Source organism: Camelus bactrianus, chromosome 7 (assembly GCF_048773025.1).
Source record: "Camelus bactrianus isolate YW-2024 breed Bactrian camel chromosome 7, ASM4877302v1, whole genome shotgun sequence".
NCBI classification, from domain to species: Eukaryota; Metazoa; Chordata; class Mammalia; order Artiodactyla; family Camelidae; genus Camelus; species Camelus bactrianus.
Genome location: NC_133545.1, coordinates 35928515 through 35943761, shown reverse-complemented (window position 1 = coordinate 35943761; position 15247 = coordinate 35928515). Strand labels below are relative to the sequence as shown.

At 43.3% G+C, this 15247-nt stretch overlaps 1 protein-coding gene across 9 annotated transcripts in view; it reads right to left on the bottom strand.

Moving 5' to 3' along the window:
- ELMO1 (engulfment and cell motility 1) overlaps positions 1 to 15247 on the bottom strand; it is a 491764-nt gene that overhangs the window by 342985 nt on the left and 133532 nt on the right. For 8 of the 9 annotated variants that reach the window (XM_010955409.3, XM_045516965.2, XM_010955408.3 and 5 more), the window contains one exon: positions 4764 to 4814. In XM_010955409.3, the coding sequence (XP_010953711.1) occupies positions 4764 to 4814 (51 nt within the window). Of the gene's footprint in view, positions 1 to 4763; positions 4815 to 6782; positions 6802 to 15247 lie in introns of those variants that run through there. The other variant, XM_074367221.1, reaches the window with a different exon arrangement.

Sequence of the window (15247 nt, the reverse complement as noted above, 5' to 3'; positions counted from 1 at the left end):
ACACATACCAAACTGCCTGGCTGACATGTGCTTATGGACACATAGCAGGCATCTTGAACTCTTCCTTTTCCCCGTCCTGGGAACCTTGCGGTCCAGGAACAGCGCCACTGCTGACCGTGCCCACACACCGGGAGCATCCTCACAGCCTCCTTCAAGGAGTACCACATCCAAAGTACCAGCAAGTGCTGGGGGCTTGCCCTCCAACACGCCTTCAGACCCTCCACATCCCTACAACGCAGGCAGCCCACACCATCTCCATCTCCTGCCGGGACTGCTGTGCTGAACTCCGAGCCTGTCCCCTGGCCACCCCGCAATCTGTTCTGGGGCAGCAGCCAGAGTAAACTTGTCTCTCCTCTGCCTAAAAGCCTCCACTGGCTTCTAAGTTAGGCTCAGAGGGCAATGGCAAGAAACAGAGCTTAAAACATTTTACAATTCTTTTTTAAGTTTCCCAGCTCAGTGGAGAAAAATTGGTTCAAAAACTTGTTAATGGTCTTACTGCTAAGAATCTGTGATAACCTGAATCCACAGTGACGGGGATAACACTGTTTTTCTTTTTGCCAGAGTAATTAGCCCCCAAAATCAGTGTGACAGCCTCTCTGACCTAGATGCTTGTAATATCAGTCCCCTAAAGAAGAGAGAGCAGAAAGGCAGAGTTACCCTTGGAGCTGACAAAGCAACAGTAGATGAATGATGAGCAGTTTTATTTGCTACGTCCACATGGACCAAAATGAGGAATAACGGGCAAGAAGAGTTCAGGCATACATAAAAGGGCTCTGAAAACCTAACAGTTTGGAATAATGAAATGTTTTCAGCATGGAACATTATGATTCACCTCTTGTACTCTGTAATGACATTACAATATTCATTTTTGTGTGTATTTATTTAATTAAAAATAACACCAGCACATGGTATTGAAAAAAATACGTAAGTACCACCGGAAGTTATAAAGTTAGCCCAGTGTTAAGTTTCTTATATTATCCCTTGAGAATCATTATTATCCTTTTATCGACATACATACCCCTCCTTTCCATGTGCATCACGGGGGTCACGCTATACACCATGTTCTGCAACCTACTTTTGCGCTTCATAATAAAATTTCACGATGCCTCCGAGGCAGCGTATACCACATTCTTTTTAACAGCTACACAGCATTCTAGCACATGGTTATTACCTAACGCACTTAACTAGTCCCAACTGATGGACAGCTAACAGGTTCCAGTTTTTGATTACTGAAAGCAATGATGCATACAGCCATGTATGGACGTGTATGGTGTGTGTGCGTGTGTGTGTGTGCGCGTGTGTGTGTCCTGCGGTGCTTTTGTGAATCTATCTCTATTAGATACATTCCCAACAGTAAAACTGTCAGGACAAAGACATATGTATTTTAAGCTTGGGTGGATACAGCTAAATTGCCCTCCAAAGAGGCTGTACCAATTTATACTCTTGATATCACGGCATCTTTACCTCACACCTTGATTATCTAGGAGTGTAGATTTTCATCTCTTTTGAGAAAAAGATTGCGTTTCTTCTTTCATATATATCTATGTCTATATAGATTTATATAACCATGTATCTCTCTCTATATATATATAGACAGTCTATATATATATATATATATAATTTCTCTCTGTCTCTCTCTATATATACGTATATTTATATCTACCTGCCAGGATGAAATAGATAAATAGATATATAGATTTATAGATCAAGGGAGAAGGGGAGAGATAAAGTTGGGGGAGAGATCATTTTTGTTTATAGCTTTTGGCCATCTGTTTTGGGGGCAGTTTGTTTGTTTATCCATAAGGGATCCTGCAAATTGAGGAATTATCCCTCTGTTTATCATGTACGTTGCCAATTGTTTTTCATAATTTGCTGTTTTTGACTTTGTTTCTGGAATTATTTCCAAACATAAATGTTTTGTGGGGTAGTTTTAATTTTTTGGTCGTCAAATTTATCAATCTTTTTCTCTATGGCTTCTGGGTTTTGTGTCCTACTTAGAGTGGCTTTCCACAGTCTGAGACAACAGATACATTTACTAGGAAAACGTTGTAAAACAAAAATTATGGGAAAGTGAAAACAATGGTCTGGCAACCCAAGCTACTTCTAATAGGAACCATAGAAAAAATGTATGTAAAGTATGCTCCAGGCAATGTGTGGCCTCAAGTTAGAATTTGTTCCACAGCTATTGTTTTCCTGGCAGGTACAAGGAACACTACTTAGCTGCACCATCTGAAGGTCTCCCAACCCTGAAATGCTTGGAAACTCACACACATTTGCACACATTTCCTGGGTGTGTTCATGGCTCTGTTTCGATGATACTGGGGAGATGGATAAAGATATGACACCTAAAAGAGATCCACGTTTAGGATGGCCGCTAGAGAGACTGTCTACAGATGTGCATTGCAGAAGAGGACCATCAGCCAAGTGTTGGGCCTTTAAAAGAATAACAAGGATGCAGGTTATTGATGCAAGTTGGTTTTTTTTAGATCTTCCCTTAGTAAAGTCCTATTTTACTGGGAATGATCCAAGAAGGGTCGCTCTATAATAGAGGAGGACTGAAAATAGATTCATCAGTAAAAATCAACAAAAATAGAACGACTGATAGCGTGGAGGTGAGACTCAGCACAGCTGCACATTACTTAAACCAAAAGTGTATACATGCGTGTGCATGTGTGTGTGTGCACGTGCGGGGTGTACGCATCCTTGGCTGGCTACAGAGAGTTCGGCTGAGGTAGATGAAAGGACTTGTAAAAGCTAGCGCAAAACCATCTGCTGGTTTCTTTATGGCACTCCAGCACTTCATAGCAAATTTGATAAAGACAGTTATTTTTTAACATATTTTTATAGTGTAGGTCGAAAGTGAAAGAGTTAGCACATGAGGACCCATATTTTTCAGTCAAACACTAAGAAAAAGTCATCTGCCCGCAACAAGTGAAGTTTACAGATCCAAAATACCTTGCTTTTTGAGTAATTCCCAGTTCTAGACCCAGTGGCTACAGCCACACCGTAAAGGGCTGACCTAAAGCACAGGTGCCTGGACCTTATTCCTAGATATCATTATCTAGTTTCTCATTAAAGTCCCAGGCATCAGCCTTTTTAAAGTCCTACTGGTAATTCAGGTTTGGGGATCACTGTTCTCTGGAAAATGTAACGCAGTCTCATGCAGGTAGATTCCATCCATAACATTGCCCTGTGCTCTGGTTTTCACATCTCTCCGATCACCGTGCCGGGAACATGAAAGGCACCGGTGCCACTGTCGCCAGGGATGCACGTCACACCACACTGTTAGCACATTCGCCCTCGGGATGTGGACACACTTCACCCTGCCAAACATCCATCCAGCCTTCTTTTAAGGAATAGCTCAGCACTGCAGAAATTTTGTTCGGGAACTTACAGTAAATAAAAAAGGGAACTGACTTCTTTTTTGGCTCAGAGAAGAACTAGATTTTTTTAAAAAGTAGTGCCTTTCTAATTTCTGAGATGAAACAAAAGGCAAGGTGTATTCCTTCTGCCCAACAAGCAGGTGAATCACTTCAGCAGGATAAATAGGAACAACCAAAACCAAATGAAACCATGGTCTAAAGGTCAAACTAGCATGAACACTTGGTGACAAAAGGAAGACGATCAATGCTAAGGCAGACAAAAATGTCTCAGCTCATCACGTTGCCACTGAAAAATGAGTACGAATGATAATTTCCATTAAGTGGAAGAGAAGGCATCGAAAGGAAGTTCAGGCACCTCCAGCAACGTATCCTCCTGAGCGTGTCGCTGTGTTTTGGCTCAAGATGTTGCTGGGTAAAATGTTGAGTTTTTAAGCCTCTCTAATGTAATTTTCAACAAGAAGAATTTGTGGTAGTTACACTTACCCACAATTTAATCTTAGCCAGATGCTTTGCCCAATTTTTAAAATTATTTTTAGCCTACCACATGGATTCAGTGGAAACTGAAAACGAGAGCTAGACACAGTTTTCATCACATATGAGGAGTGGAAATAGTAACACTTGGTGTATTTTGTGCAGATTATTTTTTAAGAAAGTGATAAAATGCACTGTGAAATAACATAGTTTAAATATGCTAATGCTACTACCCAAAGCGTCTGTAAGCAAGAGAGCAAGATCAAGATAAGCCACAGAGTCGGCTACAGTCATTTAAACATACAGGAGCATTTTGTTCAGCAGCTTCTATTTGGAAGACTTTAAAGCGTTATTTTCTAGAATCAGCTGTCAGTAAAACACTCTAAGTGGCAAACATTTCCTAAACTATATTTTTATGAATTGTCATAACAACTGACCAAAACTAGAAAATGCCTCAAAACTCCGCCCCTTTCACACACAGACACACTCACGCCGACACACCCTCTGACCGTAAAGGGAATAACAGGCTGTCTCTCTCAGGTTCTATCTGCTTTGTTTGTTGTCTGAATTTGCGCAGATGGCCTTAGGCGGCTGTGTGGGCAGGTAGGTAAAACCCATCAGTACAGCCGAGCTATCCCACCCGGAATACGGGAACTGCTGAGGTGATCGGAAAACTCAGATTTTCAGGTCAATTTATTTGCACTTAACCTGGAACAGAAGTTTCCTTTTCTGTAATTGGAACTAGAAGGGGAGGCATTCCTGCTAGTTCAGAATATGAGGACACTCCAAAGATCTTTTGTTTCACACTAAAGTCACCCTGAAAAGTTAATATCCTGTAATCATGCATAACGAACTGGAGATCAAGGACTTTACTACAAAGCTATTAAAAAAAAAAAAAGATCAACTTACTGGAGATGTGGTTAATCGAAGGATAGTGCCATTTTTTATTTCATTACGATTCTGGAAAAGAAAAAAAATAATCATTGGAATTCTTCAAGTGGAAGCTTGGGAAGAAGAGAACAAAGGCAATTATAATCCAGCAGAGACTCTATATAATAAACATCCATACGATTCAGTTTATTCTCACTTGAGTAATTTTTAATTATTTCTACAAAGAACTTTAAACTGGGTCTCAGATGTATTAACTTTATATCAAGTCATGGACAGCATTCAACACAGAGGAAATGAAGATAAACTCAGAGAAGAAAAATATGGAGCCCAAGAGTAGCAAAAAAAAAAAAAAAAGATCTTCAAAGGTTATTAAGGGAACCTGGCAATACCACGCCTACATATACTCGCAAGAGAACTGAAGCTATACATCCACCCGAAAAATTGTACAAGAGTGTTCATAATGCCATTTGCAGCAACATGGATGGACCTGGAGATTGTCATTCTAAGTGAAGTAAGCCAGAAAGAGAAAGAAAAATACCATATGATATCACTCATATGTGGAATCTTAAAAAAAAGACTAACAAACTTATTTACAAAACATAAACAGACTCACAGACATAGAAAACAAACTTATGGTTACTGAGGGGAAAAGGAGTGGGAAGGGATAAATTGGAAGTTCGAGATTTGAAGATACTAATATATATATATATACATACACACACACACATATATATAATAGATAAACAACAAGTTCATACTGTATAGCACAGGGAGCTATATTCAATACCTTGTAGTAACTTACGGTGAAAAAGAATATGAAAACAAATGTATGTGTGTTCATGTATGACTGAAGCATTGTGATGTACACCAGAAATTGATGCAACACTGTAAACTGACTATACTTCAATAAATACATATATATACAAAAAAAGAATGTTCATAGAAACTTTATTCATAATAGCCAAAAAGTATAAACAACCCAAATGTCCATCAGCAAATGACCGAATAAACAAAATGTGGTAAATCCATTCAATGGAATATTATTAGGCCATAAGTATTGATACACACTACCACAGGGATGAACCTTGAAAGCATCACACTAAGTGAAAGAATCCAGACAGAAAGGTCACATGTTTCATGGTTCCATTTATCAGAAGAGGCAAATTCATAGAGACAGGAAGCAAATTAGTGGTTCCCAGGGGCTGGGGGAGGAGGACTGGGGAATGAATGCTAATGGGTGCAGGGTTTCTTTTCGAGGTGATGAAAATGTTTTAAAATTGATTGATTCAGAAAGCTGTGAATACAGTAAAATCCAATGAATTGAACACTGTAAAAGGTGAAATTTCTTTGCACATGAATTATATCTTAATAAAGCTGTTTTTTTAAAGGTTATAAAGGAAACTGGTTTCTCAACATTTGCTGGTTCCTACTTCACGCTGCCTTGAAGTTAAGAACAAGCAGCATAACTAAGCAGATCCCAAATCAGTCCATCTCCACTCAGCAAGTACATTGGAGGTGAGCGTTTTAAAGCTTTCATTTAGCATCTTTGGCACTGAAGGTAGAATTTCACTAGCAGTTTTATTTTCTGCCACCAGAGTACGCACGACGCTCAGCTTTCAGGAGGTGACCTTATGAGAGTCACACCACCGCATGCCCCCACCTCCCACCCCCAGCACTGAGGCCAGGAGGCTAATAAAGTACCTTGTGGGTCATTCTGCACTGCTTCAGACACGCCTCAAGCTAGAATTTGCTCAGGATGCAGCAGGCACACCGAAGTGATGGGAAATTTCTCAGGAGGAGATGCCCAAAACACAAAGAACACTCACTCTCTCTCTCAGCCAATTCTGACTACTTACCGGAAAATTAATTTTCTGAAAGAATTATCTGAAAGGGAGCAGGCTTCAGGCCAATACGCTCTCCCAAAGAAAACCTAATTTGGACATTTTATACCAAGTGCGGGCAGGTCTGGCAGTCCCATACTGCCAGATCCAAACCTTCCCAGGGCGAGTCCACCCCCAGCCAGACATCCTGGACTACCTGTGAGAAAGCAAGGTCCTCACGACCGGAAGTGCACGGGCAGGGGCTGAGTGTGAGATGGTGAAATGAATTTCAGCCTTTAAAAAAAAAAAAAAAACCTCCTTTAAACTCTAAAATTCCGTGACTCTGAGGAATGGAGAGGAAGATCACAAAAATACTCATTACAGAATATTAAGGAAGCGGAATCTATAGCATACCTCTTTCCTGCTCAGGATCTAAATGGGTTGAGAATAAGAGAGTCAGAAGATAAAAAACTAAAATATCTCCTTTATTAGTGATTGTGGAGAACAGGGCTCATGTGAGAACCAGCAGACAGCTAAATCAACCCTCAGATTAGCTCCTCTGTTTCTTCCCAAGAAGAAAAGGGGGCCCAGTTTATTCCTCCCAGATAAGGAATCAAGCAGGGAAAGACGTTCTAAAGAAGCCAGGAAGGCTTAGCAATAATATCTCCTCATGGAAATTTGGAGCAGGGAGGGATTGTTCCTAATAAAAGCAATAAAGAAACATTTATTGAAAGGCACCGGGCTGAGGGCTTTTGGGTTTTTGTTGGAATGCTTATTTAACCATCATAACAATTTTATGCTCATTTTAAAGATAAGGAACCAAAGCTGTCAAGATTATAAGTTATCTGCCCAACATTGTGGAGGGGAAGGGCAGACTCAAACCCATCATGGTGGGAAGTGGACGAGCTGACCCCAGAGGCTCTCTCTCTGGAAAAGGTAGGAAGACCTAGGTCTTGCATTTTTCTTTACTGGGGTGAGCTCATCACCTGCTCAACATTCATGAGAGGGAAGAAGTAGGAGTGGTATGAATAAATGCTCTGCAGATTCCCAGGTGTTCCCTGGGATTGCCCACAGGGCACGGGGCACCAGGTGGGAGTATGACTGGGGTGACATCAAGCTAGTGGCCTCTAGGCCCCCATGTTGACTCCTGCAGTGCTGACTTCTGACTTTCTGGGATCCAAGTATGAGTTCTTTGAAGAAAAGGGTCTCAAGGATTGCTTGTTTAAAACAAAAACAGTATTAAAACCATTGACAGGCAGGGCTGGGTTCAAATTCCCTCTGCCTCGCCCCAGCTGTGTGTGCTCAGTGAGAGCTACTTAACCACTCTGATCTGTTTTCTCTTTCCTAAAATGGGAAGAACATATCCCTGATCAGAGAATGTAGCAAGAACTAGAGGTGACATATGGGCTGTGTTTCAAAAATGAGAGTGACCGGGACCACCACACAGAGAGTAGCGGCCATCCCTTCTGCCTGGGCTTTTTCAGTCGGCAATTCATTTGCCCTCTGTCTCTTCCTTTCCCCTGACAAAAATGTTTTTTAATCAGTGTTTTGTATTTCGGAATAAAGAAGATAAGTAGAAGAACCACTAATATATGCATTACAAACTTTAAGATCCCAACAGAAAGGTGGCTCAAACTGAAAGAGGCCGACCTCAGCAGACATCTGTATCAGACTGTTCTATCAGGAAAAGCACCGGGATCCCACGTCTCGTGCACGGGCTCATGACACCTTTTGCTCTCTGAGGAATGCCCAACTTGGGATGCCCACACAGGAAAATGCTTGCTCTAATTTCATAAATTCCATCCAGACAGAGTAGAGCATCACTTAAAAGCTGGGTCTCCAGGTAGGACAGTCTCGACCGGACGCACATTTCACTTCTTACCTGGGGAATCTGGTACAAGTGACGGAGCCGCCCTTCGTGCCTGCTGTTTCCTGTGTGAAACAGGGAGAGCGCCTGTCTCCTAAGGCTGTTCTCAGGATTAACTGAAGTAATCCATTTAAAGTGCTTAGAACGGTGGCAGGCACGTTGCAAATGCTCACCAAAAAAAATAAACTTAGCTGTTTATTATTAAGTGCAAAAACAACATCCCAAAACCACATTGCTGTGTATGCTGATTTCTTTCTAGCTAGTCTCTGTATGTCATCTGACAGTAAAAATGACAGTACTGTCTACGTCATCCTAAGTCTAGGACCCTAAAGTTGGCAGCACATATCCAGCGGAGTAACAAGTATTAGCAACTGCACGCCCCTTCTGTCAGCAGACCAGCGTGGCTGAGGAGGAGGTCTGCCCCACGGCGTGCTCCACATCAAAGGCTGGGGACCCGGCACTCACTCTTTTCTCATACTTAGGCTCCTACGTCTGTTTCAGAGGGGCCTTCCTTGATGCAATCCTCCAGGCATCCAATAAGGGCTGTGTGTGTGTGTGATTTTACTTCCTTGTTCCCTCTACCCTCTGAACATCACCTCTAGCTGAACCCTGACGGATACGGTCACCTGCCGAGACGCTGCCACCACCTGGCATGGTGCTGTTCTCCCTGACCGTGGTGGGCAGTGTCCAGGGCCAGCTCTGTCTTATCTACAGGTTGTGTTGGTCACCCCTGGGAAGCAGCTGTCAACAGGACCACTCCAGCAGCATTCAAGTGAGTCAGGGTCACCTTTCTCAGGCCAGACAAGGAACATCATCAAATAACACAGAAAAGCATGTGGGGAAAGGAATTATAAAAAAAATAGGCAAACACCCGCCACCTCCAGATGGAGAGGGGGATTGTGCAAAAATGCAAAATGTACACATGCACACCAAGTGCCAAGAGACCGCTCCCTGCCCTCTTCTGGGAAACCTGCCTTCAATCCCGTTTCTCATGGGGTCTTCATACCCTTGCCTTTAGAATCACCAAGCACCATAGGTATTAAAATGCAGATTTCTAGGGCTCCCCCACCCACCACAGCCACTCACTCAGGGGCCTGGGGCATTGCATTTCCACTAGGCTTCCAAGTAATTCGGATGCACAATAAAGTTTAGAGCCGTCCCAGTCTAATTCATAAGGCGACACAGCACATTTAGACTAAGTATTCTGAATGTCAAGGCAATAAAGTAAGGCAAACAAGGCTAATGCCAGCTCCTCCAAGATGAAGAGGAGAAAGCAGCAGAAAGAACATTTCTGCAGAGAGATGTCCTGACAGCACACAACGTATGGGAAGAGTGACAAGGGGCCCAGTGAGAGCCAGCTACAGCCCCACTGTCGCATTTACTCGGACCCAGCAGCTCCAGACTGTGCCAGCCCCCGACAGGCACAGGCGTCTCCACAGGACGGCTTTGTGTTTCCTCACAGAATCAGCTCAGTGACTCGGCTTCTGTGTGGATTGGATAACAAGATCCTGCAGAAAAATGTCACTGTGGTCATATTTTTCCCTCTGAAATTTGCTTTTCTCAGTAGACCAACTTTCTATCTGGTCAGACAAATTAAGAATTATTCCCTGGTCCAAAATTTCAAATTCTACCCCTCTGCCTGTTATTTAGCACGGAAAGCAGAAGGTCGGAGGGGGAGGGGGCACTTATGACCCCATGAGTCCTGGCAGCTCCAGGGTCTTTTCCTTGGCTCTGCCTCTCCTCCTCTCTCTGTCTGTCTCTCTCTCTCGATATGACAAGGTCCTTACTTTGGGAATATAATGAGGAAATAAAGCTGTTCTTCAGATCCATTACTCAGTCATCACAGAGACTGATTTTGCATGTAGACCTGGTCCCTTCTGTCCTTTATGTACATGATCTTCGAATCTTCAGGCTGAAGGAAATAACTGAGGACAGCATACGACAGTCTGGTTGCTAGGTTACAGAGCAATGCCTCTAGACGGAGGACTACAGGTCTAACATTTGAGGAGGAGGGTAGAAATACTCTAAAATAAATCTGTACCCCTCAAAAGCCAGGGGGAAAAGGCTGAGGGTGAGAAAAAAGGATAAGCAAGAAAGGGTGACAAAGTCTTCTAAGGCACATTTCCCCTAACTAACATTCAGGCCTTCCCTGCAGTCCTTACCATCGAGGACCAATTCTTCTCCTGCCCCTGCCCACCCCGTGGGGCTTTAGCAGTTCATCACCACCCATGGATTGAAGAATCTGGATTTGACTTCTTTTCCACTCTTTTTTCATGCCCCTAACTAGGTTCTATTCTAAAGTATTGTTTTTATTTAGTCATTTTATCTTTCACAGCACCCAAGCACACAACTCCCCAAACCAAACGATGATCAAGGAGACAGGTGTTAAGATACCGAGCATTTCCAATCTGTGCTGTGTAAACACAGACCGTGATGGGGGAGGGCCTGTTCCACAGGAACGCTTTGCGCTCCTTCTACCCGTACTAAGACCTGGGTAAAAGGAGCGGAGAGAAGCAGGTAGACAGCCCGCAGGAGCCCAGGGAGCCTACGGGATGTGGTGAGCCCGCGGGGAGGAACAGGAGGAGAATGCCTGTTCCCCTTGGCATTTTAATCAACTGCTTGTAAAAGGCAGAGATAGAGAGCAATGTTTTTCTGGAGAAGGACATGTTTATCTTAAAGGAACATGCACTATTAGATGAGCACTGCTGCTAAGAAAGAGGCACCCTTTTAGAAGTCAGAAGAAGACACTTGCTTCCTCAGTCAACTTCATATGGCAGGAGTGAGCATACACCTGCCTCTACCTGGTGTCCAGGCCCCAGGACCAAAAGTTCAATGTAGAACCCAGTCCATGTCCCTGTCCCTCCAACACCGTAGGATAAGAATTGACTGAGTCCAATCTGTTAAGAAGTAATGCAAAGTCACTATTTAGACGTTGAGTCTTGGACTCAGCCTTGAAGTCAGAGTAGCCAGTCCCCATGAGCACAGAAGGTGAGGGGGATGATTTTGGCAACACAGACTGGGGGACAAGCACCAGTGAAGACAGAGTGAGTGCCAAAGGATGGGGACACGCATTCATAAACTCTCTTACTATGGGTGCTGTGCTGAGAGAACAAGGGGGTGAGGACGATTGGCCCGCAGGGGGCTGGGAGCCTGGAAAGTGCAGGACTGGAAGGAAGAAAGGAAGCCCCAGGTTGAGCTGAGCTGACTGACTTCCCACGAGACCTTGAGCAAGTCCATTGATTTCAATTTCCTCATCAACAGAATGGAGGCAAAGGGCCCAGAGCCCAAGGTCAATTCTCTTCGAATATCTTTTCTTCTCAATACAATAAACCAAGAGGAAATACTGAAGGCTTTGGAGCATTATGATGAAGGGGATGTTTTAGAGAAATGATTCTGTCAGCAGCGGTGAATTAGAATGGAAAGGGAGGAAGTTAAGGAGATTGGGCAAGGTGGTGGAGGGTTCCAGCATCACATGGCAGCCTCCCATCACTGCAGGGCTTGGCACTTACTAAGTTAGACCCCAGGTTCCAACCTCGAGACCACTAGCTCCGAGCATCTCCAGTCTCCAAGTTAACAACACAGTAGATGAACCCAAGAACCGAAAAGCTAGTAAGCAAGCTCTATGATAAAAAAGCATCTGCCTCTCCTCCCACACATAACTTGAAGGACAGTAAACAGAGACACATTTTTCACGGGTGATTTTGAAATGTTTAACAAAAGCCTTAAAAATCAAAATCAAATTTCTGAACTCTTCCTACGGAAACATCAAGGATGCAGACACTTTACAAAAGATGTCCACTGCAGCATTGTTTACAACAGCAAAATAAAGCTAAAGGCAAGTCCAAGTATTCTGGTTATTCATTTATTGCCGCTCAACCCAAAACTCAACATTCTTGGCCCAACTTTGTATACTGGAGCTGGACCCTGCAAGCATTTCCCCTTTGCCGTCTGAGAGAAGGTTAAAATTCACCAAGAGACCATGGGGATGATCCTGCCTGGTTGTAGAAAGTCAATAAATCTCTTTCAATGATCCACCATATAATTATTGTTGTTGTTGTTGTTGTTGTTGTTATTATTACTATATTCAGTGTGGATTATTATTATTATTATTACTGTCATTCAGTGTGGAAGCCCTCAGGCCTCATCCACCCTCAGGCCCCCCTCCTCTTACCAGAAGCCCCATCTAAGCAACTCTCCCTACTCCACCTTCCAGCAGCAGACACACTCCCACAGCTCCGCACAGGCCCACATCCTTGACCACTGCCGGGATGTCGGGCGGTAGCCACGCCCTCTTTGAAGGGCCCTGGGGAAGGGGCAGTGCCCTCTCTCAGTCTTCAGTTCTTCAAGAGTCACTCCTCTTCAGACCAGGGGCCACAGCTACTGTGCTGCAGCTGCTTCTTCTGGGGACCCCCAGAGTCCTTTTTTAACCCTTTGTTTGCAGCTAACAACATCCACTAGCTACCGATTTTTTAATTAAATTTTCCCTGTTCAAATCATAATATGGTTTCTGTATCCAAACTGAACCCCGACTGATATACCAAGTCTTCCAAATGCCACTTAATCTGAAGGAAAATTTAAAAAGGTGGTAATGCAGGCCAATGACATAATATAGCCATTAAAGTGCTGGTTTGAAAGAATGTTTAATAATACGAGAACAACAAAAAATAATAATAATACGAGAACATGTCACACTGCGTTGTGAGGTCTGTGAAAGGAAAATAAAAATGGAGTCGGTATTGCTAAGAGAGCCTCTAAAACAGAGCTCGCGGCTTTTAAGGAAGCATGACCTATGCACATCTCAGCCTGGTTGGAATCCGACCTTTTGACCTGATGAAGGCATCCAGAACACCTGCCGGAAATTCAAGATACTTATCGGATCCTGATAGTCTATCTCCTTATTGGACCCTTATCCTAAAACAACCTGTGGTTCCTTAAGGACAAATATTTTCTGATTCACATCAGAGTCGATCACAATTCTCACCAGGCAACTTTTAACAATCTTACAGCTTTTTGTCTTTATGAGCCCCTGACTCTTTCTCTTCCCCTGAACACTCTTTCAGGGTTACCCCAACCTATGTCTCCCAAGTAGCAATTCTTAAGACTCCAAATTAACTCTTTTCTTATTTGCAGCCTCCTGCATTATTTTTTTTAGTTGACAAGTAAAAAATGTACATTGCAAAACAGTATTGCAGTATGAGTCCAAATTGATGGAATGTAATGTGTGTGTATACACTGAAAACATGCTGGTGCCCAGATATATAATCATGTGAATGATGCTCTTCACTTGCAACTTAAAAAAAAAAAAAAGAAAAGAAAGTAAGAAAAATGCTTACTTGTGAGTATTTGCCCAGCCCTGCTAATAAAGACTGGCTATACTTCTAGGAGGAGAAAGCAACCTTCCTGGTTCTGGATAAAAGGACCTGCACAAGCTGGGATGACCCACGTTGAACCAGCTTCTTCCTACAGTCCCATTTTTTTTTCACCCATTTGAGATAAGAGACTTCATCACCAGGCCCTCTCACTGCCATCAATTTTAACCCACTCCCCAATCAAATAACATGTGCAAATGTTTAAACCTGGGTTGTGATGGGCAAATTAGAGGCTGTGGTCTCAGAAATCCACAGAGTGCTGGAGAAGAGAGCTACACTTACAGGAAAGAAGGTCGTGCTTTAAAAAAAAAAAAGAGAGAGAGAGAGAAAAGATTTTAATGGGCCATTCCAGTGGCATCGGCAGGGATCACTGAGGATGCTGCTACAGCTGGGGAAATAGCAACTTCATGGCCTGTTCCAGGCAAAGCCAACGCAAACAACAGACTACGGAACGAGAACGAGATGTAACCTTTACAGCAGAGGAGAGCCGTGGAACAAAGTGGTGCAAGCACCAGAGAAGGAGGAGTCACCGAGCTTGCCAGCTGGCTTCAAAGAGACAGTGTGGTGTCACGTGGCGTCTCGAACATAACCTGCGGGTGGTATCAGATGGGCCTGATTCAAACCTTGGCATCGCCACTGACAGCTTTGTCACCTGGGCATTTGGCACAGAGCCCAGCTCATAGCAGGTGCTCAGTGAATATTCGGTAAATTATCTGGGCATCTCCGGGCCTCCCTCACTGCTTCATGAAGACCAGCACACCTAGACCGTATGGTGTTGTCATGGGGATTAAATAAGGCAGTGTTAATGAAGGCCCTGCCTGGCACATGACAGGGACTCGATACATCATTCATAAAGAAGAAGCGGCTTTGGTACTGGGTACTGAAAATATGGAAAATCTGCCAGATCAAGAAGGGGAAATAGAAGCTCAGGCAGAGGAAACACAGGCCAGGCCATTTCATTCCCCTGCCCGAGACACTGCAGCCCAAGGATTCTCCGTGCTTTCTTTTTGCCCCCTGGTTATGGACGCTTTGGCAGTCAGGTGAAGCCCAAGGATCTCGTCTCTGAATAATGCTTTTAAATCCATAAAATAAAATACATAAGCTTGCAAAGAAACCAACAGTTATCCGCTTATTTTAATTGTACCATAGTAATATTATCAGTGCAGGCTTCAGCTTTTTCCGGAAAGAGTCAGATAGTAAGTATTTTAGGCATTGTGGGGCAAGGAGGTTTCTGCTGCAACTATGATACATAAATGAATGAGCAAGACTGTATTCCAATAAACTTTATTTACAAAACCAGGCGGTAGCCTGGAGTTGGTCCACAGGCTGTAGTTTACCAGTGCCGTTATTAATGCATGAAATAAGATATCATAAGCTCTAATAACTAGTGTAAATTCTAATTAGTGCAATGATCATAAGTGACACTTTGAGATCACTGCAATAACA